General features: G+C 35.4%; 1 protein-coding gene across 1 annotated transcript in view; it reads right to left on the bottom strand.

Annotated features, from left to right (window-relative positions):
• Nucleotides 1-23675, bottom strand: part of GABBR2 (gamma-aminobutyric acid type B receptor subunit 2) — a 350484-nt gene that overhangs the window by 224650 nt on the left and 102159 nt on the right. The window contains exons 4-7 of the mRNA XM_053976709.1: nucleotides 16110-16211; nucleotides 11407-11472; nucleotides 5810-6001; nucleotides 4443-4679 (exon numbers count right to left, since the gene is read on the bottom strand). Coding sequence (XP_053832684.1) covers nucleotides 4443-4679; nucleotides 5810-6001; nucleotides 11407-11472; nucleotides 16110-16211 — 597 coding nt within the window. The remainder of the gene's footprint in view (nucleotides 1-4442; nucleotides 4680-5809; nucleotides 6002-11406; nucleotides 11473-16109; nucleotides 16212-23675) is intronic.

The following is a 23675-nucleotide window of genomic DNA, read 5'->3' as shown; positions in this document are numbered from 1 at the left end:
TTAGGAAGAAATTCTTTACTGTGAAGGTGCTGAGGAAGTGGAACAGGTTGTCCAAAGAAATCATGGATGCCCCATCCCTTAAAGTGTTCAAGGCCAGGTTGGATGGGGCTCTGAGAGGGGCTGGAACTAGATGGCCTTTAAGGTCCCTTCCAACATAAACCGTTCTATGACATCTTTCCAAGTATGATCAGCTCTTTTTTTGATAACAAATATAAATATTACTGTAATTGTAAGTTATTGTGTACTCATCCACAGTCTCTACAAAGAGAAGAAAAAAAAGGAAAAAAATTACTAAAAAAAATCCATCTATTCTCTAGATTTTGATTTTGTATACACTAAATATGATTTGGTATCCTGAGAAGGCAGCATTAATTCCTCACTAATTATTAAGCCTCCAAGATATATCATGGTAGCATTGCACAAAATAAAGTTTGACTTTTCTTCTTTTTTTAAAAAATTATCCCTTAGACAAATAGTCTTGTTTTAGGAGAATAATTCTGACTCTGTGAAAAATTCTCCTCAACTTTCACACATACATGATGAACTTGTTATAGGTAGAATGTTGAAAAATGCTATAGAATTGAAATGCAGATATATACATCTCCCAGACATATATTTTTTCCCCATCACTTTATCTCTCTGTACTGATTCAAAGCAGTAACTGTTCAGCAGAGACCTCGGTTGATCCTGCAAATCTAAATTACTTCCAGTGCCTCTACCAACTACATCGGGGAACTCCTCAGACATCTAAGCTGTATCAAAAAAACTTGTGTAAATACTTCTGACACTCAGGTTATCAGAAAGAATGCGTACTATTTGAGACGAGGAATATATTTAGCAAGGAAACAGGACCTGGCACTTTATAAATCACAAGGGTAGTGTTGCATTCAGTTTATACAAATGTCTCTATCTAGATTAAGAAAAGTGGAAAAAAAAAGTTTCAAAATACTTTATTTTTTTTTTTTTATTTCAGAACTTTCTCATTTTTAACCAATCAAGTGCTCTGATATCTTAGGAAATTAGAAAAATGCACTCCATGAAAGCCAAACTAGTCCCAAATCAAAAGCACTCCTGTTCTGAAAGCTGGTTATTGAAGAGGGGCCATTCTAACCATTAAATGCTTTATTCAACTGGAAAATGGCCAACACCAGTGAATCTGAATGTCCTCCAGAATTTGGGCATTCAGATTAACAAAACTGTAGGAAGATCCCTGCAGGTTTTTGTTTTGCATTTCTCATCACAAAATACTTTTCCACCTATAAAACAGCATCCAATTTATATTTTTAAAAGCATAGCAGATAGCTGCATTACTATTTTCTGATAAAACACCAAATTTATATTTTCCTGCTCTGTATTCAGAATACACAAGAAATTTATATGGTAATCAACATGATTATCAGTCTGATAAGTATGAAGGCAAAATAAAAGAAGGAATCAATTTGCTAAGAAAAAAAAATCCAGAAAGAGAGCAAAACCCTCAGGAATATTTAAGGAATATCCATAATTTCCCTTCCAATAGATTTCTGACAGCAGAATTAGAATAAATAACATTTTTTACTGAGTTTATGTTGCATAAAAATAGGATTTGTCATGTCAAGTCTCTGGGCAATAGCTTTATCTGTTTTCTAAATGCTGTCTCCTGGAAATTTTTTTAAAATTTAAAAAATTAAAAAAAGAACAGAAAGTTGAAAGAATTATTTTCCATATAATTAGGAACCAAAACACTGCATCCCAAGTCTTTTGCAAATTGTTTAAAAAATTCCACAACCCCCTCTCCACTCAATGGTGTTGTCTTCTATAAATAATTTCAAAGAAAATGAAAACTGGGTAAAGGGATTTATTATTTATGACATTACAGTGTTTCTGATATCATATTCACAGAAAGCATAGAGAAAGCTACTTAATAGATTTTCCAGTTTTAGATTCTTGTCTACAGCTTCTTGTTTATCTTTTCTTATCTAACAAATAACAACATAGTTTATTATTGGATGAGTCTGAATATTGATAAGATTGTCCTCCCTTTTGTTTCTTTTTTTTCCCCAAAACCCAGTTTATATTTGGCGCAGATAACCTTGAATAAAGGAATGTTTCCTGTTTAGAATAAGTTTTTTTAAATAAACTGTAAAAAAAATTATATTAAAATACATATTCTGGAAAAAAATTAAATTAGATTTAGCACTCCGAGACGTAAAACTCATGTTCCAGTGAACGTTTTAAATTAGGTCACAAATGACAGCATTTATTAGACTGAAGAATAAAAAGTTTAAAAGTATTACTGGTAAAAATCAATCTGTTCCTTCAGCTTCAACTTTCTGAACACTACAATGCAAAATAATTAATATTCTTCTAAAATTCTTTTTTCTCCATGCTTGTCTGGAAAAGCTTGAGCATTGTGTGTTGCAATTATGCCCTAAGAAAGTGTAGTTGCTATAGACTTTCTTCTCTCCATATCTCTCTCAATGAAATGTTTTTGTGAATTACATGTACAGGAAGCATGATCCTTGCAATTACCAGATTTGGGCTGTGCATTGTCATTATGACTTGGCTGACCAAGGATAAAGAGAAATATTTTACCAACTGCCTCAGACAGGTACTAAATACAGTGAATAATCATGCAGTAGTTTCTCTGAAAACCATTATACCTGAGAATATAAAGTAAGTAAACATAGCTGAATGTGGCTGTTGAAGCTTTGATTCATTCCCTCCCTAAAGGGATGCTTGTGATATTTTGCTGGTGTCTCTGAAACTAGTTAAAAAGAGCTTTCCTTCAATCTTAGATATTTTGGGTTTGATTTTGTTATGGTTTTTTTTTTGGTTTTGTTTTTTTTGTTGTTGTCGGAGAGGAAGCAGTGAAGGGTAATTAAGCAATGCTAATGACATCTATCAATTTCACCATAACTGGCTGCAAAACTAAACAGAAGGCAAAAAGGATAAGAAAAAACAAAACAAAACAAAAACCAAACCAAAAAGGAACTACACAGCAATATTCAATTTCAAACCTATTGATAGATATCATACATGGAATAATGCAGGACAAATATAACTGAGTCCCTGCAGAGTCTGGTTCATTACTGCTGCTGTCTGAAAGCTTCATCAAAGATCCAGTCCTACTGTGGATACAATGGAATAACAAATTCTTTTGCTGAAACTTTCAGTCTAATTCAGTGCAAAAAAGAGTGCAAAATTCATATTGTGCAAGCATCTAGATATTAATATTGTCTTGCCATATTGGTTGGGTTTTACTTAGAAATTCTGAATTAGTTTCAATTGTGTGTACCGCATCACAGAAAACTTTTTCTGCAATTAACAAGGACATCAAAAGTTTGAGACTTTACACTTTGTTGATGTATTTGTGCAGGCATTTCCTCCTTGAACCCATTTCTGACAGGTATGACAACCTTAGTTCTGCTACTTCAACGTGTTTAGATGCTAATTGATATCCAAGACAGCTTGTTCTAACATGGGGACAGGATTTTACTAGCTCCCTCCAACCTTCTCCATGCTCTTGCTGCAAGGAGATGCCCCTCTGTGCACCACTGAAACACACTTTTCTCCAAACACTGTTTTCTTTATCTAGCCATATTGCAGACCAAGCACATTGCTCAGCAAATCATGTTCCAGTAGGTTCCTTGTTGCAGCTATTGGAAACTCCAAAGACTATTTTCCATGAAATGAAATCTGCTCATCTCTCTCGGTGAGCTCTGCAGACTCCTGAACACAAATGCACCACTAACTTCCAACTGATGTTGCCTCAGATGCAATTAAGAAGTTTTAAGACCACACTCCTGTCGCCTGTTTTACTCTGCTAAAAAAGCAGAAGAAATGCAAACAAATTCTAAAAAATAAAAAATACTAAGGGTTTGAAATTGTACAATTGAAATCAGAATTAAGATACTACTGTATATGAGCAGTTCTTAAGTCACTGTGAGCATGCTTTGTACTCAACTGTGAAAAAATACAAATTATAAATAAATTTAAATCGCAGCTGAAGCGTGTTGCAAGAATATCTAGGATGTACAGCACTGGAGTTAGAAACAGTGTACCATAGCCTATTACCAAACCTAAATGATGGAGAGAAATATGTATTTTCAGATTACATTCCAGCTACTCCTTAACTGCTAAAACTTTCGCTTAAAAGGTCACTGCAGCTTGCAAAACTTGTGGTTCCCTTGAGACCACTCTGATTTGTTAATTCAGATGACATTCATGTTTAAAAATCTGATAACTGAGGAATTGTACAGTGTCATTCCTTGGCATCTGCAGACAGGTAATGAGCAAGACTGTCAAGGCATTAATTTTTAATATAAAGTGGAACTGGTAGCTCTGAAGATAGAAGCAACTCTTTTTCTTTTTCAAGCATACTTAATATTTAATACTTGTTTCAATTACTGACACAAAATCACAAGCCTCCTGCATCCCACAATTATCTGATAAGGACTTACCGTTACTCCAAAGAACCTGGTTTCATTCATAGCACTCAGAAAGATGTCACCAAGTTTTTGATTTGAGTAGTTAAAATCTTCAATTTTTTGGTGCTCATTGGTGGAATTCAGGTAACTCATTGCCCGCTGTAGGGAATTGGCAATCACCCATATTCCGTCATAAGCATAACCATGAAATTTGCTGGATTGCCCATCACCACGTCTAGCATTGTATTCCTTTTCATACTGCTGTGGAGTCTGAAGAAGAGATAAAATTCAGTTTTACCTCGATACTTAATATTTTACAGAGTTGAATCTAAACCAACACCTGAAACTGCATCCTCCAATTTAGAGATGTGCATAACTAATACAGAAGAGGCCTCCAAAATAAAACTTATGAAAGAAAATAAAATTCAAGAAACATGTATTGTTTGATATAAAAACTGCTGGTGAGATTGGGAAGCAGAACTAGAAGACAGAGAGACTGAAAGCAGTTGTACTGCCTCACTGTGTAAATGACAATTTGCTTTATTTTACTTTTGTACAAAAGGCGCCAATTCAACTAAAACTGTACTCTGGTGAGCCATAATACTAGAACAGGGAATAAGTCTCTGTCCCTGCAAATTAGTGGTCTGATTACACTTTACAGGATAACACAAATCAGATGACCTTTACCTGAGCAACCGTTTGCTCAATATGAAATTTTGAGTGGCAATTTGTCTATATTTTACAAATTCATTATGTTCTGGATGGTGTGCTGTCATATGATGAGCTACCCTTCAGTAAAGCTGTCTTTCATGCTCATTCAGCAAGGCATGAAAGGCAGATGGAAAAGAAAAATGAAAAGCAGCACAATCAGGCATGTTTATTCATTGGTCAGAGTTTGTATGGATTTGTTCTGTGATAAAATTTTATGTGCTTTATGGAAACCCCACATATTTTTATATTTATAACAAGCCTCACCTCCTGCTCCCTAGTTCTGAGAGACACAAATCACCATTCAAATTGGTCATTTGCAGAATAGGTTTAAATATAAGAGTTTTCTGTTTCTGCGCTCAACTATTTAACTTGAAGTGGCACAGCACAAGATATTAAAGACTGTAATTCAAACTTTAATGTACATTTAACTAGAATGTTCATACTGGGGGAAGAGGGCAGATTTGAAGCAAGGGACTTCACTGCTTTCTTACCCTGTAGAAAATAAGATTTGATTTTCAAATATTTTAAAATTGCAACTAGTGAAAAGTAGTGAAACTAACTGTGATGACTGACAGGTCACTTGGTAGAAGAACCCTTTAGCTTCACCTCCCCCCCTGGTGTTTTACTGTGCCAGCCCAGCAGTGTGAGAACTCATGGTATCATAAAATAGATGGAAGAAAAATACAAACCCTTCCTGATATAGTCTTATTCGTTTTTGAGCTGAGAGGCTCAAAATCCACTCCAATATAACCTTCCATGGCTGTAAGAAGATTTTTGCTGAGACACTGTGAGGAATTAATCCAAGCTTCCCACCAAAGATTTTCATACCACCCTGGAATAATCCACTGATATTTGCTGCCATACATTTCTTCATCATAAGCCTGCAAATAAGAAAAACAGAAAAGATAATGGACATTGTAATAGAGGTATTGAACATAAAACCAATTGCTTTTGGTTAAAATTTTTTTGTTGTTATTAAAGAAATGACGGTGTAATTGGGTACACAAGTATTTTAAACAGTTTACAATAATTACTTGGTAATAATGAAGACTTTTTTTGAAGACTCCTGATTTAGAATTCAGGAAATGAGAATTTACTAAACCCTGTTTTTCTTTCAGTGGATCATTTCCTAAAAAAACAGAAAAATGAATCTGTATTCTAGAACTGAGGGAGTTAAAGAGGAACAGAAACAGAAGACACTGCTTTCCACAGAAAGTTCTTTATACACAACTATTACATGAGTGATAGAACTACCATGCTACCACATTTAAACTAAGTAATTATCACCCTTAAATCAACCTAAAGACTAGGTTAACAAGAAAACTTGGATCATAGGCACCATCGAATCACACGTGGCTAAAAAGCAGACCACAGTAACATTAAATTAGCAGTTCCTTCTAAGGAGCATGAGTGAACAGTGAATTGCTAAAGCAAAATCTTAATGATATTTTTTTTTTCTCAGCGAGAATTTTCTTCATATGAAATTCTATATTGTTGGAATACTGAATACAGCCCACTGTAATCCAAGATACTGAGTTTATAGTTATCTCCTTTCATTACTTAGCAGATATATATAACAGGAAACAGAAATACTTTCTTAGTCAGGCACATATGCTGTTGTACCTAAAAGCTGATCTATTCTCAAATATTCTCTTTGATTGGGAAGAGTGTTCTAGTATAAAATTAGTAAATTTTATCTCAGATGTTTTTCTCACTGTCTTGCAACTAGATATTTTTCTTTTGACATTTCAGTCAGGCTCCATTTCAAAACTGCAGGTCTCATTCTTATTTGGCTCCTAATACAAGCAATACTTGAGATAGAAGGCCTAAGATAAAAATTCTAATTTTTAGAAATACATGGTGCAAGCTTAGAGCTCTTAACAGAAACACTGCTACATTTTCACAAAAAATAATACAGAAGGAGGAAATTATAAGAATGCAAACAGGACATATTAGTCATTCTGAAATAACTGTTTTGAAAAGTATCCCAACAATCATACAAAAAGCCTATCAGAGAAGTAAAGAGCAATAACAGAATATATGAAATAGGACAACCTCCTAAATATGTTAATACCCAAAATAAAAATGGGCTTTATATCTGTGAAGTCTATTATAATGGTGCCAGTTCAGTTCATAACAGTATTGTGCAGAAAGCAGATTTATTTGGCCCCTGCTTGCACAGCTTTTGTTCAGACAAAATCAAATTTCATGCCTTTGTATGCAATGCTGCTTGAAAGTCCTGTCTGAAACCTGGTGTCTTGCATCTCATATATTACTTATTCCACAATCCACATAAACAGTTTGTCTTTCTCTTGCCTGTTAATTCTGCTCTTCCAGAAATATATCTGTTTCTATCCTCCTATCCACCTGCACTCCTGCACAGCTATGGAGACACTTTCCAGGTATTCCAGGGCCACCCGCAGGGAAAATAGCAATTCCATCCTGCAGTACTCCCTTCTAAAAGAGTTTGTATTATACAGTTAGGTCATTCAAGACCTTTCAGTCACTGAGTGTTTTTTTATCTGACAGTTTTCGAATCATGAAGACACAAACTGATACAGAATAGTGCTTTTAGAGAAGGACAGTCTTATTTAGCTTCCCCTGCTCTATAGAGATTAAAGTATCAAACTGTGTGTTGCCAGAAAGTATTGGCTGTGAACTATTCTGAAATTAGAGCTGCTGGAAATTTTCTGTTTGCATAAGCACTTGTACTGTTTCCTGCATAATCTGTGAATGCCCTGGAAAATAGGCTGAAAATTGAAAGTTTCAAAATAGCCCGAAATTTCATCTTGGAAACAAGAGATCATTCCCAACATGGTTGCCTGAAAGACTGGTTACACTTTCACATTTCTGCATCAATCTGGTTTAACAAAATGCAAAACAAACACTTTAAGGGCTGTCAGCTCTTCCTTTGAGATACCGTGGAATGACAGGGCTTGAAGGGTAGTCTGGGGAAGGCAAAAGTAGGAACAAAATCAGATCTTCTGAGGCTGAGCACTATGACCATGCAGTCATTTTTCTAGTGACAGCACAGCTGACAGTGCCCAGATATTTCAGTGTTTGGGTCCCAGAAGACTTATTGTAAAATGATGCTTTTTTGCCACCATTTTCTCCCTGTTGATTCTGCTAAATTGAGATTATTTTGATGCTTAAAAGATACAAGTACTTGAAACACATGGATTTTTCTTGAACTGTTTGAGTGCACATAGACCAATACCTACAAGTTTCAGTTTCTAAGGGGAAGACTTTTTGGCAGACAAGAGCAAGATGAAGAAGGTTTGCACATACTTTTTACCACCATAACAGCATAAAGTAGTCATACATTTTTCTTAATCTTTTTCCCATACCCTGTGTAGAATACAAAGCCCCAAGTTGCTGTCAAGCAGCCAGGAAACTGTCACGGACAATTTTTGCCCTTGTGAAACTGATTTTTTTTTTTTTTTTCTTTTAAAGCATTTCCTTCTTTTTTTGAATCCATAAATAAATGCTTATTTACAACAAAGAGATTAATGTAATAACTATTTTTTATGTGTAGCAAACAATTATTGGCAATTTGTTGATTGTTGAATTATTAAGTTTTGACCAAAAGGGTCTAATTTCTATTCCAAGAAAACATCACATTCATCCCACTGAGGTGAAAATGAATTATAAATCTAAGATTTCCCATAGAACTAAAATTTCTCACTGTTTTTTACACTGGTGATAAATGAACTAAACTTATTTAATGAACTAAATGAACTAAACTTACTTTAACTTATGAGCTAAATTTATTTAAATCCTTGTAGGAAATACCTGCCAACATTCACTTTGGCTTGAACCAGTCCTGTTCTGTTTTTAAAGTTTGCTACTGAGTTGTACTATCTTTTAGCCCTTTTTTTTTTTTTTTTTTTGTGTGGGTGTAAATGTTGGTCTCTTCTTCCCAATAACAAGGAATAGGAAAAGAGGAAATGACCTGAAGTTGCAATAGAGGTGGCTTAGATTGGATATGAAGAAAGACTTCTTCACTGAAAGGATTATCAGGGACCAGGGAAGAGGCTGAGTCACCATCATAGGAGGCATTCAAAAGATGCACAGATGAGGTACTTAGGGACATTACTTAGTGGTGGACTTGGCAGTGTTGCATTAATGGCTGCACTTGATAATCTTAAAGGTCTCTTACAACCTAAATGGTTCTGTGATCTTATATAAACTGCTATGGATGTCCTGAGGAAACCTCACAAAATATGACTGTTGAATCCAGGTAAAGAAAGTGAGGCAGAGTTTAAAGGTTTTGCCATCTACATAAGGCATTACCAAATAATATTTAATATATACCTACAATCAGAAAAAAATAATTTAAAATCTTGCATTAATGAAAAAGCACCTCCCTTTAACAAACTCAAAGCCTTTTTCTGACTGACTTCAGTAAACCTGCAGAAATATAACAAGGAATCACAAGTGAAACCTGTCCAAAGATACACCTGGAAGAGAGGAGTTAAAAAACTTGACATATCTAAATTATTGTGCTCTTAGACATATATCTATAGGAGTGCATGAGTCAACAATATATGTTATGAATAATAACAAGCTTTCTGACATATTGTAGTGCATTAATATATAAATTACCTACTTTGAACTGCCCTCTCCTGCATTCAGTCTCCTGCTAAAACTCTCAAATAAATACATTTAAACAAGCCTAAATACATGATCTTTCAGATTTCTCCAGGCTCCAGAAAAATCCACCTTATTATTTTTGACACTAATGTACTTTAGAAGCAGCCATCATGCTTTAAACTGCTGAGAGTTATGCACATTTCCCACATTCACACCAAACTGTAGCCACAGAAACCTGCGGCCAGTGCTCATGAGACAGAGACATCCTCTCCCTGGCACCTTTCATTCGACAGTGATGCAGACTAAAGGACAGCCTGCCTCTCTAAGGAATTCTAAGATTTCTTCAGTGGCTTCACATGAACATGGATTTGGAAGGGAATTCTAGAGAAATGCAACAAGAAATTAAGGGCAACTAGAAATGAGGCCAATCTCTTGCTAATGTTGGATTGGAAGATAATTCTGACCAGGACTCCTCTGATAGGGAAATGCAGCCCAATCCCAAGAGATCTGAGATAGATCTGGGCTACAGAAGTGCCATTCTTTCTTCCAGGAATGAAAAAAAATAGGAGATTATCTCTGTCAATCCAATTTAAATGGCAGTACAAAAAGATCTACATACAAAGACCTATAAGACATGAGAAGAATGAAAAATAAAAGAACGCTTTCCATTTCCTTTCAGATGAAAACAGATTTTGTTCCTTCCAAATATACTCTACAATCTCCTTTCCAAATTTTGCCACCAACTGGGACAGCTGCTGAGTAAGAGCCAAGATGTATCTGAGACACATGTAGCACTCAGATTTTGAACTTCTGCCTTTCCTTTTTTCCAAGGATAGGTAATTTTCTCATTAAGTGAACACTTAAAAGCACCCTTGGAAATTTATATGCTCTCATTATTGCTTTTCTATTATATTTACTGTGTTCTTGGATTAATCTAACTATTTTGACTAAGAACTCAATACTTAGGCCACTAAAATCTTTCTCTTTTGGATTTTTTTCAGGCTGGTACAAGTATACATTTTAATCCTGCTACTTTTAAGGCAATGACAGTGGAAAAGTTTGAAGCATATTCACTTAAACAAATGGTAAGGACAGGGAATTTTATGTTTGCTAGTCTTACTGTTATGGTTAAAAAAACTTTTTTACTAACTAATATTTGCTTTCATGTAATACATGTAAAATGTACAGCACTCAGATGGGAATGACAACTGTGCAATTAGCAACATTTTCAGCAGCAGAAATTATTAGTGTTGCTGAGTCAGGATGTATAGGAACTGGCTTGAATTTCTTATTCTTTAAAAGCAAAACATGCAAAGCCCATACACACAGACATTATCACCAGAACACAGCTCTTGGACAAGACTGAAATCTTGCAGTTCTCTCTCTATCTGCTGCTACATATGCAAGTATTTACCTGGATCTGATGTGAAGAGCAATGCTCAAGTTTGATTTAACATTTAATTCCACTACAGGAAAGTAATAAGAAGAAGCTAACCATGCAGTCTATGCCAAATTCCACTGAAGACAAAGTATTTTATTGAAAGAGAAATGGAACTACACAAGTGTAACCCCTTTTTAGGATATAAACCTTCACAGAGCTGAATTCCGTGAAGAAATGTTTATGCTCAAGTTACTTTTTTATCAAACGTAACACAGTCTTCATTCTGATATGCAATTAAATGTATTTACTTACACAGCAGAAAACTTTCACAGCCATTTCCTCATTAAACTGGCCAAGGATTATCCGAACGTCATTACCCTGCAGATTGAATAAAATACGAGGCAGTTAAACACAGTCGCAGCTTCCAGAGACCACTTTAACTGGCCATTCAGATCATGCAGGGAGTTAGCGCAGACCACAGCTGCAGACAGAATACAGAACTATTTCATTTTCTGTAAGTTCAAGAATTTGAAGTACCACAAAAGAAAAAAAAAAAAGCTGAGGTGTAGAAAATTATTAATCTATAGTAGTAATGAGAGTAAATCTGATACTGCAGTCAAATATTAGTATTCAGAAACACTGAAATATCAAATATTCTTTTGTTTTCTTGCAATATTTCTACTACAATTTTGTGTATTAGAACCAGTTGAAGACATAAACTTATTACTGTCTGCATGAAATAAAACTGTTAAAATTAAGAAATTAGATTTGTGAAATCAAATGCCTTGCTATTATGCCTGCTTTAGTAATTTTTAAAGGTTTTACTCATACAGCATCTTCTCTATAGTCACTGTAATACATTGTCAACTCCCTCTCTACTCCCTCCCACCTTCTACATATTTTAAAAAATCACAGCTTAAAAACCTATGACTGAAGTCTGAAGACAATTTTACTTTCATACTTAGAAACATATTAAGAGAGTCTTCCTAAATTCAGGAGCATATGCAGGAAAATATTTCTCCAGGAACAGGACTAACCTCTTCCTAACATGAAAAATTACTTCTAATATCCATAAAACACACTTTTATGGCTTCACATTACCTTTTCTTTCACACAAAAAGGCAGAGTTCTCTGTAAAAGCTTGAGCAAATCAAATTTTTCATTTCTTTCATATAAGACCTGTTTAGAATTACTAATAGCTCTTTCCCTCTCTAAGGAAAAAACAAACATATGCTTTGGTATGATTTTCAGTGGCAAAAACCATTTAAGTTTTAATTAAATCAATTTGTCAAAGATTTTTAGCTCAGATAATTTCACTGTTTATTACTTGTCCAACAGAAAAATATTATGATGGACAGTGCAGTAAGATATTAGAATGCCTCTGTAACTAAATGCATGAAAACGGTATCACCCTTAGCATGGTTTAAATCAGAAATAATGTAATGTGCTTTGCTCATTCGGAACCTGTGCATTTTCAGTAAGCCTGCTTCACTTCATTTTTATATTTAGCCACAGACAGATAAAGTAATGTAAATCTTTTTCAAGTGGATTAGATTCTTTATAAACAAATCTAACAAGGTTACATGAAACTAAACAAACAAATTACACAAATTACAGCAATAGTATTACAATTTTTGTAAGGACAATAAATAGATTTAGGAATTATGCACAAAAAAAAGAACCTCATCTACTATTTCTTTTTTTCACATTTTAAAAATAATTTGGTTATTCTTGGAACCTCAGCTCTGAGTCACTTGACTGCTCTGAATATAAAAATGCAGACTTAATATTTGAAGAAAAGAGTAGCAGAGTTTGATTAAAAAATAAATGGCACAGCACCTAAAAATTAAACTTAAAATTGAAGAAATTCCTTTCCATTTTATAACATGATGAGAACCAATTAAAAGAACAATCAAAAGACCAAAATATATAAACTATGTGGCTTCATAAATAATAATCCCAGAGTGCACACACAGCAATGCTGCCCACTGGCTGTGTGACAACATTCAGACTGAAGTCATAGTGCCTGGGGTGTGTAGTTTCACGCCTTAAGACATTGCTTCCACCTGATTATCACATAATTTAGTATGCAATCATGTAACCAAGGAATTATGTATCAGAACACATGTAATTTAGGAGCTAATTTAGGAAAGTCTGTACAACAGCTCTTCCTCTTTCATGCATAGCAGTCTTCCTCTGTGCAATGACACACTCCTCAGCCAGCCTCTTCATCCTGAACTCGCTTTTTGCATTCCCTTCCACATTTTCCCCAAATTTGTTCTTGAAGAATTGCATTCAAGATTGCAGATAAGCCTAGATCCATTGGATGCTAGGCTTGGGTCTGCTGGTTCCATCTCAGAGAGATGAGAGACACTGAAGCTTCAAATTCATGCAACTGCACATAGCTCAAGTCGCTTGCAGAGGTTTTATCTGCATGGGTAATGAAGTCTGCACCAAAGTGTATCAGAGCTGGGTTCATGTCAGTGCTCGTAGTTCAAAGTCCACATTACAGACTCATGCTAAGAAATACATCAGATGCTTAACTTATTTACCCCTTCATTCATACAGCTAACTGACTATAAACCAGCATGATTTCCTTGCAAGGATATACTATTCCTTTACTCAAACCCTTGCAGAATGATGCAAGTTAACACAGTGGAACTTCCTCATAGGGATCAAAGAAATCACCCACTGGATCCCAACAAGTGTCAAGTCTCTTTTCCAGAGAGCTGTAAATTGCTTGCTTGAAGCTAAAACATATTTGACAGAGAAGGTTTTAATTCATGGAGCTAGGCAGGTGATCTACAAGATGATTAAAAACATCCCGGGGGAGGCAACTCCCAAAACTGCACTTACATAAAAAGACCAATGTTTAGACTGTTTGCCAGATGGTGAGCTGTCATATTTACTCTTCCCAGAGATTACAGTAGCAATATCAGCATTTAAGCTTTGCCCCTCAGTAAGAAATACATATGTTCCCATATGGACTGAAGTTCAAACAAGAAAATGAAGAACAGTTACATTTCATTTACCCACAGTTTGTGGCAAACCCTGCATAAAAACACATTTTATAAATTAAGACTATAGCACAGCGTAAAAATTAATGATTCCTTTTCTCCATTCTTTCTTTAACATAGGTGAGGATATTATTTGGCTACTAAATATAAAATGTCTTTGGTACCACCAGGAACTGAGTTATATAAAGGCTGAAGAGAGTGAGGATCAACACATCTAAGATGCTCTGCTGAGGGATGAAGAAGAACTTGTCTCCTTCACTGCCATTTCTAACAGCCTCAGACACGAGACAGTCTTTAGCCTTTTCAGAGTTTTTGAGTGATGCACATTATGCTGAAATAGGCAGCTATTTTCTTTTTCAGCTTTCAGAGCTTCCCTTCTTTGATCAGGTTTTAATCTGTCTCATTTCTAATGAATAACACCACAATGTTGTATTATATAGCTTTTCAGAGAAGGATTGCTACAATATCTCATCTGCCAGGAAAAGTCAACGTCTTGGCAGGCTCTTTATGAGATACCTAAATTGAATAGCTCAGATACTCTGTCTTATTCTCTACCACATATCTGACAGTCAAGAGGTTATCAGTAAATCTACAAAAACCTGGGTAACTTAACTGACAAAAGAGGTAGCCACATGTTCTGCCTTCTAAATGCTTGGATGTCCCCTTGAAGAACTATAGATAAGCCTCTGACCTCAGCTAAGGAAGCACTGATGGTGAAGGTGAACTAGAGGACATCAACTCCCACCATCATAACATGATGGCAATTCTTCTGTCCTACATGCAAGACACGTAAAAGTTGGAAGCAGAAGTGTTATTGCTCTCACAATTTGCCTGCACATGCTTAGAATTTTCAAGCATTTACATGGATGTACAAATCCACCCCTTTCTCTGAATACAAAAATGAATTTTAATGATATCCTTATGCTTAAATTTACTTTTTAACTGTGCGGTCAATACAGTAGAAACTAAGGTGTCAGTGAGAGAAATATAAAATATAAAGGTATACTTCTGCAAATCATACCAGATTTTGCTGTTTTCCATTCCATAATCATCAACTTCATTAATTTAAATGTGTTTACCTATTAATACTTTAAACATTCAGCCTTACATCTCTAGATTGGGGAAATAAAAATGCACACCATGCTCCAGAACCTTTCTAGCTTCAGTAGTGGTCTAGTCTTACACAGGTCAATATTCTTGCTTTAATTTTATTTTTTTAATATCATTTAGTTTATTAAGGTTTTTTTGTAACCTGTTTTACATATATTTAAGCATTTGCAGGATTGTAGCTTTGATTGTGTGTCATATGTACTTGATGTCAGAAACAATTTGATCTTCATAATTTAAAAGTTCTTTCTCCTGCTGTTCAATAATTTTTTTCATGTTCCTGTGCAGTTTAAGATTCATCTCTCCTGTGTCTAGTTTATTGCTGCTTGTGCCGCATAATAATGCTAAAATATAGTTTTAATTTTATGAGGTGCCAGAAGTCTAATAAATCATTATAATAAGAGAAGGATGGGAAAATATTCTGTTACCAATTTTTTTTTTCTTCTTTTTTCCTTATGATTCATTTGAAATCATGCAGATGATGTTAGAAAATAATTCAATTTAAAATATGTAAATTCAATTTAAAATATGTAATGAAGGTAATGGAAAGAGGCTCAATATTCTTTCTACATGACAATTTACCTTAAAAGGGTTCTGGTTCCAAACTTCAAGAGTTTTCACATGATATCACTATGACTGGGGCTTTAACTGCGAGCATTAAGCCAGCAACAATTTTGTTTGTTTAGTATCACTATCAGGAACTATTAAAAATATTTACCATACACATAGACCTTCATTAACTTAAGAAGGACTAGGCCCTCAAAATGCCATTTTTAGATATTATTATGCAAAGGAATGTAGTAATACACAATTCTAACAGATTTCATTTCCATATTCCTCTTCATAGAAAAAAAAAATATCACCACCTTTTCATCAAACAGCAACACATACCTTAAGCTTCTTTACACTTGTGCAGGGATCATCGGAAAAACTCTCAGTATCTGAAATCTCGATGTCTTTGCCATCAAGGACGTCAGTCAGATTATTCCTCACCTGTCACAAGTTGAGAAAAAGGCAAACTAGTGAACCGAGAGCCAGTGAGAAGGAAGCAGATGGACTGCATTTATATCTGTAATGACAAGCAATGATCTTGACGATGATATATGCAAACACATAGTTTTTCCCATTTTGCCTAAAATGTGATCAAGGTGCTATTCCCCTACGACCACAATCTGCTATCAATGACTGTACCACCTAAAGGACTTTACTATGAGTGGCAAATACAAGTTCACACACAGCCCCAGAAACTGGGCTCCCACTTTGTGTCATGGGGCAGACAATTCTTCTGTGTTTCCAGGGCTGTTAGGACCAATAGTTTTGTGGTAGCCAAAGTGATGTATGAGACAGTATAAAGGGAAAAGACTCATCAAGGGAGCTCTTATACATTCTCAAGCACTTATTTCAACTGGTCCTAGCATGAATCAGCAGAGCTTAGCTTATATCACTTAGGCGCTGATAAAGCCTAATGAACTCCTCTGTGGCCTACCCTTCTCTTAGACCACTCATCACGCCATGGGGAAGCAAGAGGTATAGTTGGCTTGAAGGTGGCACATGCAACCAGGTACAAGCAGATTTTTTCACCTGTTTAATAGTGGCAAGACTGTCCTCTTTGAGCTACCTAATAGCACAAAGAAGCCAGACAACATACAGAGCAATCTGGCTTTCTGATTTAGGGTTTTTTCCCATATTACTACTTCAAGGTTTTCTGTCTTAATTGCTGCTGGTTTTCCTCCAGCCACATGACTGCAAAACCAGTTTCACTTTACTATTCCTAATAGATAAGCAAAAATAATTTTAGTCTGCAACATGATCACAGACTGAAATGAAGAGAGTGGCGCACCAATTTTAAGTTAATAGAATTATGATCGCATCAATTGCAATGATGGTCTATTTAATTTGTTTGTAATAACAGAAACAGGAGAAGCAAGTCAGTGTAAAACAGGTATCCCACATACAAACACAGAACACAGAGGATGGAAGATATGTGATATTAAACAAGAGAATTTAGAAGCCTGCATATAGAAGCCTATATGCAGATACTTTCTGATGACCCTCTGTATGGGTCATTATAACCTTTTGCAATTATTAGAACAAGTGGACACATAAGTAACTTTTTATTAATTCTTCTTTTATCTCAGAGAAGCAAGTCAGAATTGTCAGCTCACCAAGATTTGTTACATCCTTTATTCTGCTGTGATGTTACCAGGTTTTAAACTCATTCTGTGAAAATGTGTTCACAAAAAGTGATCAGTAATGACTTCTTCTTCTGCTTCTATACTAGTAAAAGTGAATTATTTTTATTTTAGCTCCAGCGATGCCATTAACTGCTCCTTACAACAGAGGTTTTTTCTCGATACAAAGAAAAATTTGTTTTTTTAAAACAAGCCATCAATGATAACAAAAGAAAACAAACCTCTCTTGATCATAGTTTAGCCAATGCCCAAAATCCTTCTACCTAGTGTAAGAGAACATTAGAACTATCATTTGCTACTGACAAAAAGTAGCATTTTCCTTACCTAGCATCAATGTACTTTCCAAAGGAATACAACGTGTCATATGCTTCTACCCAATACTAAACTACTTTATTCTGTATGACAAGAATTTTTTTAGTTTCAGATTTGCTTTTCTGATATTTTCTGACCAGTTCTAGTCAGTCTTTTAATCAAAGAAACACTGGATTAACATTACTCAGCTAAACTGAGCAGAAAACAGCTGATTTACCAAATACTGTCTAGTCAAATTAGACAATTATTAACATAAGAACAATAACAAAAACAACACATTAAATATTATTAATACTTATATATAGACTTAAGTGGTGATGATTATAAAATTTATACTTCAGGCTGTCCACTGACTTGTTGGGATTCCATCCCTTCAGAACTTTGCACTTGAGGAATTTAATTGCGTATGTTTGGGTTATTTCTGAGCAGCACCTATTTAAATTCAGCCACTGAGAAATTTATTTGACATCTCCCCTGGCTCATCTGCTAGAAGCAAAGTATCTGTGGCTTTCAGAGCTCCTAGATTTTTCATTCATCCACTGATTAATCTCCCAAAAGACACACCTTACTAGGTTTTGTGCCAAAGAAGTTAGAAACCTTTTCCCTTTACTGCTGCAAGCAGATATTTACTGTTTTTCAGATGCATCTGTTGTGAATATTTTGCCAAAAGAAAAGTGATTCTTTCCCATTATCCCAACAATAGATTAGCAGCTTTTTAAGAATTTACAAGGTTTTTCTAAAAGATGATGTTTCCCTTTCAATGATCTGACCTATGTCTGACACATGTCATCTTGTGTCCCTGGTCTGGGAGTATTTTTACTATATTTTCCAGTTTTTACTTCCTATTTCCATACTTTTTTTTCCCACTAACCTCAGTCTCTTTTCTTCCTTTATAAATACTCTAAATATATAATAGAACAGAAACTTGTGGTTTTCTTTCTATAGAGGTCCTTGATTTCTTTCAGATAAATATAACTACAGAATCTTCTGATTTGGATTTAGGTCCAAAGTCAGTCACCTCCATTTCTAGAGCTGCCAATCCTGAGGCAAACACTCCTATTTTGGATGAAATTTGTGAAACTGAGAATACAAAATGCTGCATGCTTTGTTTTAGCAGATGCTTGCAGTCCTGGAGAGCGTATCACCAGCAGTTTTAGTACAAGCAGTTTTAGCGCTCAGCAGCAATCGTTTCATTCCACCAACTCCAAGTAAGGGGGACCATAAGCTACTGTGCTTCTGGTTTTCGTTGTGTAAATAGGATAATTTCCACTTTCTGAAACTGCTATAACAAAGTGGTGACAAAACTGCATTAAGTTTTTACGGGGATCCACAGTTGCTAAGGAAATTTTGCACAAATATAACACAGAAGTGGTGCAATTCCACAGGGTTTTAGACCCTTGTTAACAATTTAATGAAGGCTGTAGCTCTATGTCTGTTTATATCAACTTTATATATTTTAAAGACACTAATATTTCATTTTCCCAAAACAGGAACTACCAGGTCTGGTCATCAATAAACCTGAAAATGTTCACAAACCAGTGAAAGACACTTTTGCACTGTTCTGCCTACAAAACTAGAGGAAAAGAGTATTTCACCATACTACATATTTAATCTGTGTGGTCAACTGCAAAAATTAATGGGGTGCAAATATGTTTACTCAGGGGTAAGTTTCAAAAAATGAAGGGTTTGTAAGGATGCTTTTGCAGGAAGAAAAGGATGGCCCTTTTGCTTTAGGCAATAGTGAAGATGGGATGCAAGAGAACTGGTTTTTCTCTCTCATTCTACCAGAGCTGCCCTTTGATTCAGCTCCTATGACTGAAATAAAGGTTTTAAAGTTTGCTACCAAGTCAGGCTGTACATTTTTCTTGTGAAGTGGATGGCAGCAATACTTGCCTACCTCATAGCTCTTGTATCAAATTAATGATGTTTGAAAGGTGAACAACAAAGTCCCTCACCCTGCACCTGTGAAAGAAGAAATACAGGGATTTTGAGGAATAATGAACTTGCACTGCAAAGGCAGAAATTTTAATTTCTTTAATCTCTAGAAAACTGAGAGACTAGACAAAATAAATAAGTGGGCTGTTAAAAATGATGAGTCTAGAGGAAATAAAATTTCAACGTACTTGTGGTCTGTATCAGAAAGAATGGATGTAGCTTTAAGAAAAGGAAGAAAATGTTGGGGAGCATCATGGTCTGGCACCTTAAGGAAGTTGGGCACAAATGCGCAGCCGTTGGAGCAGGGAGCTCACCAGCACTCAGGAAGGCAAGCAGGACAGTCTTGAAAAGAACAGCCAGTTTCAGCCACAAGGTGACACCTCCATGCAAGTTCACGGTATTTAGGCAGGACCAGTGTAAAGCTGAGGAGTCGATCCTCAAGTCTGGATCAGGTTTGTCAGACAGAACCCATGGTTGCTGGGCAGGTCCATACCAAAATGACAGGACTGGGGATAAGCTTACAGGGTCCCTGCCAGGCATAGCTGTGATGGAGAGAATGAGAAACCAGCACTCCACAGCATCATGGGGGCATGGACTGACAGTGCTGAGTTGAGCTGAAATGGGGTCAGGGATGGGGAAGGTGGGGGGTGGGGGGGTGGTGGGTGTAGCCCTAGGAGGTTACTCGGGGTCAGAAAGAGCTTTTGGTGCTCTCAGAGCCCCAACACTGAATTTTGGTTGGTTTTACTTCCTACATGAACTCTGTGTGATGATTCTCTGCATACAATACATAAATGACCTTGTCCCTCACAAGGATACAAGAGTTGCACACATAGTGATTTTATTTCAGATGAAATGAAATGGCTCACTTCAGAGACATTATGAGTGCAAACACCTTTTGACCTGTAGTAAATAGTTAGCATCCATTTGACCACAGTATTTCATTTTTTTGCAATGCAATTTTATCTGATTTTTCTGAGGAAAACAGTAAAGAAAGATGATATTTCTGATGAACTGTCAATCTAGTTATGATGGTTTGGATTTAGGGGTCTCCACTGAACAACATTTCAAACTGTTTCAAATTAAAGGCACAGTTCACTCAGTTGATCCTAACTCTGCCAGTTACAAAATTAATTTAATGATTTTTAGATTAATCATACTACTTTGCTTTTAACAGATATTTCCCATGACCTTTTGGCTCACTAAAGCTGCATGTAAGTACAGCAAGCTAAATCCTTGTCGTTCAGGGCAGTCTAATCCCACCAGATGCTGATCATAAGAGATGCCTAACAAATGAGAACTGGTCAGACCAGATGGATTACACAGTCAGATATTTTTCTAAGATTTCCTGTTGTCCAGAATATACAGTTCACTGCAAAATGTTATACTGTAGGAGTTTCAGTACAGACATATAAATATATGTGTACAAAAAAAATGCTTGAATAATAAGAAAAAAATTTCCTCATTACATGGACAAAATGTAAATTGTGAGTAATTGCATAGGAGAGATTACAATTTTTGGGATTAGTAGAGATAGAGGTCTCACCAGGTTTAAACATCCCATATAGTATGCGTTACAAGCAAACATAATTATCCCTATTTCCATTCCAGTGGAACACATTACTGACATTTAGAGGCTTAGAAGCATTAAGTGAAAACTTACATTCAAGAAATACAAACTGCAGAGACACACTTTCATTGATATACACATCATTTGGGACTACAAAAATGAAACAGGTGGTAGAACCTTATCTGAAGCAGAGAGACAATGCAAAAATAAATGATGAAACAAAAATACACCAAGAGGAAAGAGTAAAATATTATTTTGGCTATTAGGAAAGCGTTTCATTTAGAAGAAAACTAAAAAACTAAATATGTTTTATTGTGTAAAGGAGAAATGAAATAAAATCTGCATTGGATTTCCTTTTCTGTTCAAAAGAAATCAGGTATTTTATAAAAGTACCATGTTTATGGTTTTCATTGTGAAGGAAGAGAAGAAGGAACCCCCGAATATTGGATTTTTATTTGGGTAAATGGCCACAGTACCGGTTTTCACAAAAAAATATTACGTTTTTCATTGAAGTAGGATGTTAGTAGCTGGGTCTAACCTGGAAACCAATGCAATCAATATTAGTCTTGCCTACAAGAAGCAACCATGTGTTTCAGACTGGAGTAATAACAACACTGCTAATGATATTTTTGTTGTATTTGTACTATAATTACATATTCCAGTTAAAAATGGTAACTATCCTCCTTTCTGCCTCCTCTCTTTTCTGGCAGTATGGTAAATATGGTTTCAGATAAAACCTACATGTGTGTGACTATCAAACAGATCATACCTATTTAAAAATAAACCTCTATGAAGTCACCTACAAAATGCTCTAATTTCCTCCCAAATTCTCTAAAGGAAGAAAGAAATTTCCTTACTTTTACCTTTCTTGTTTTCTGATCACAGAAGTTACATATAATCAGGAACTCTGATGTTAAACCTACCAGTTGTGTGTAAGAAGAATTGATAGGCATGTACGGTTTTGGTGGTAGGAGGGAAGTTAATTAGGGGGCTTTAGGGTGACCTACAGACAGTCCAAGTTAGAAGGTGATTTCTCCCCAATGGAGAAAAAAAATCAATTCATCTTATCAAGATGTGGATCAGTTGCTATGAGGTACTTGAAGAAATCAGCATATTACAGTGAAATAAAAATTTAGCTAGGGAAAAGCCCCAAGGATCTGCACTATGACAAAGTATGAAAAGGTTAAGTTCCACTTAATCTACAGGCATGTTAAGAACATGCACATAATGTTCAGCCGGACTTCGAGCAGTCTGAAAAAATAAACTCTCTTCACTAAGACTGGACACTAAGACAAGTTAAAACACAACTCAGTAGTACAGCAGAGAGGGGAAAGGAATGGTACATTCCTTACAGGAAAAAAAATACATAAGGCATTGCCAAGCCAGAAAGGATCTCTAAGGTAGTAGGCAAGGATTGAAAGTAAAGATGTAGTCTATAAGAAATAACATCTGTTCACATGAGGAGTTATGGAGCACCAATTAACAAAATTGAAAAAGAAAATACACCAAAAATATATTTCTGGTTCCTTTACTGTGAGATACCATCTACAAAACTGAGGATAATGTGATTTCTGATGACTTCCAGGGAAATAGGATGACCATCCTTCTACAAGTTTATCAGATGTGACTTGTAGATAAAGCAGAACAAAATTAAAGGGTCTGGAGGCTGTAATATAATACAACAGTAATTTTCATGTCAGGTATTATGAAAGTAAATAGGGGCCACATTGAGAATAGATTATTTAATAATTCATCAACCCATGCCAGAAAGTGCAACTAATTAAGTGAGAATTTAGAAATGCTTGTTTATTACAGCAAGGGAATGCAATAGGACTACTGAAGTTGGTGCAAGCATTCAAGTAACTGGGAGCATTGAAATACTCAATATTTTATCTTGGAGGGAATGTGGAGACAGACAAGTAAAGGCACTCTATATTATTATGTGTGAAGCACAATCAGAACATCAAATGAAGAATATAGAGTACGCCTTCATCTTTTTCTGGGAAATTAAATTTCATAGGGTTTAAATATGAGTAAAAAAATATTTAAAGAAATTTTTTTTAAAATTAAAATAAATTTAAACCCCTAGAATACATAGTAAGGCTGCTTTACATTGGTGAATTTAGTCTAGCCTAGGAAATAAGAATAGAACAAGATGGAAAGTCTCATGGTACCACAGAAATAAAGAATAAATCTCAGCTTAGAAAAAGATAATTAATTTCTTTTGAAGGACACACCGTACCACCACCTTCAAACCCACTTCTGTAATAGTCCACATGTAGCAGAGATTGTTTGACTACTGAACCAAAAATTAGGGGCTCAAAATCTGCCTATATTATTAGAGGTGTACAATGCATAGTAGTCAATATTTCTTACATACATACACATTTATCACTCGGGAAGAGCCCGTTTACTAAAAAAAATCTGAACAGAATTAATTGAGAGGCATAA

Source organism: Vidua macroura, chromosome 1 (genome assembly GCF_024509145.1).
Source record: "Vidua macroura isolate BioBank_ID:100142 chromosome 1, ASM2450914v1, whole genome shotgun sequence".
Classification (NCBI taxonomy): Eukaryota; Metazoa; Chordata; class Aves; order Passeriformes; family Viduidae; genus Vidua; species Vidua macroura.
Note: the sequence above shows the minus strand (reverse complement) of the source record. Positions and strands in the feature narration are given on the sequence as shown.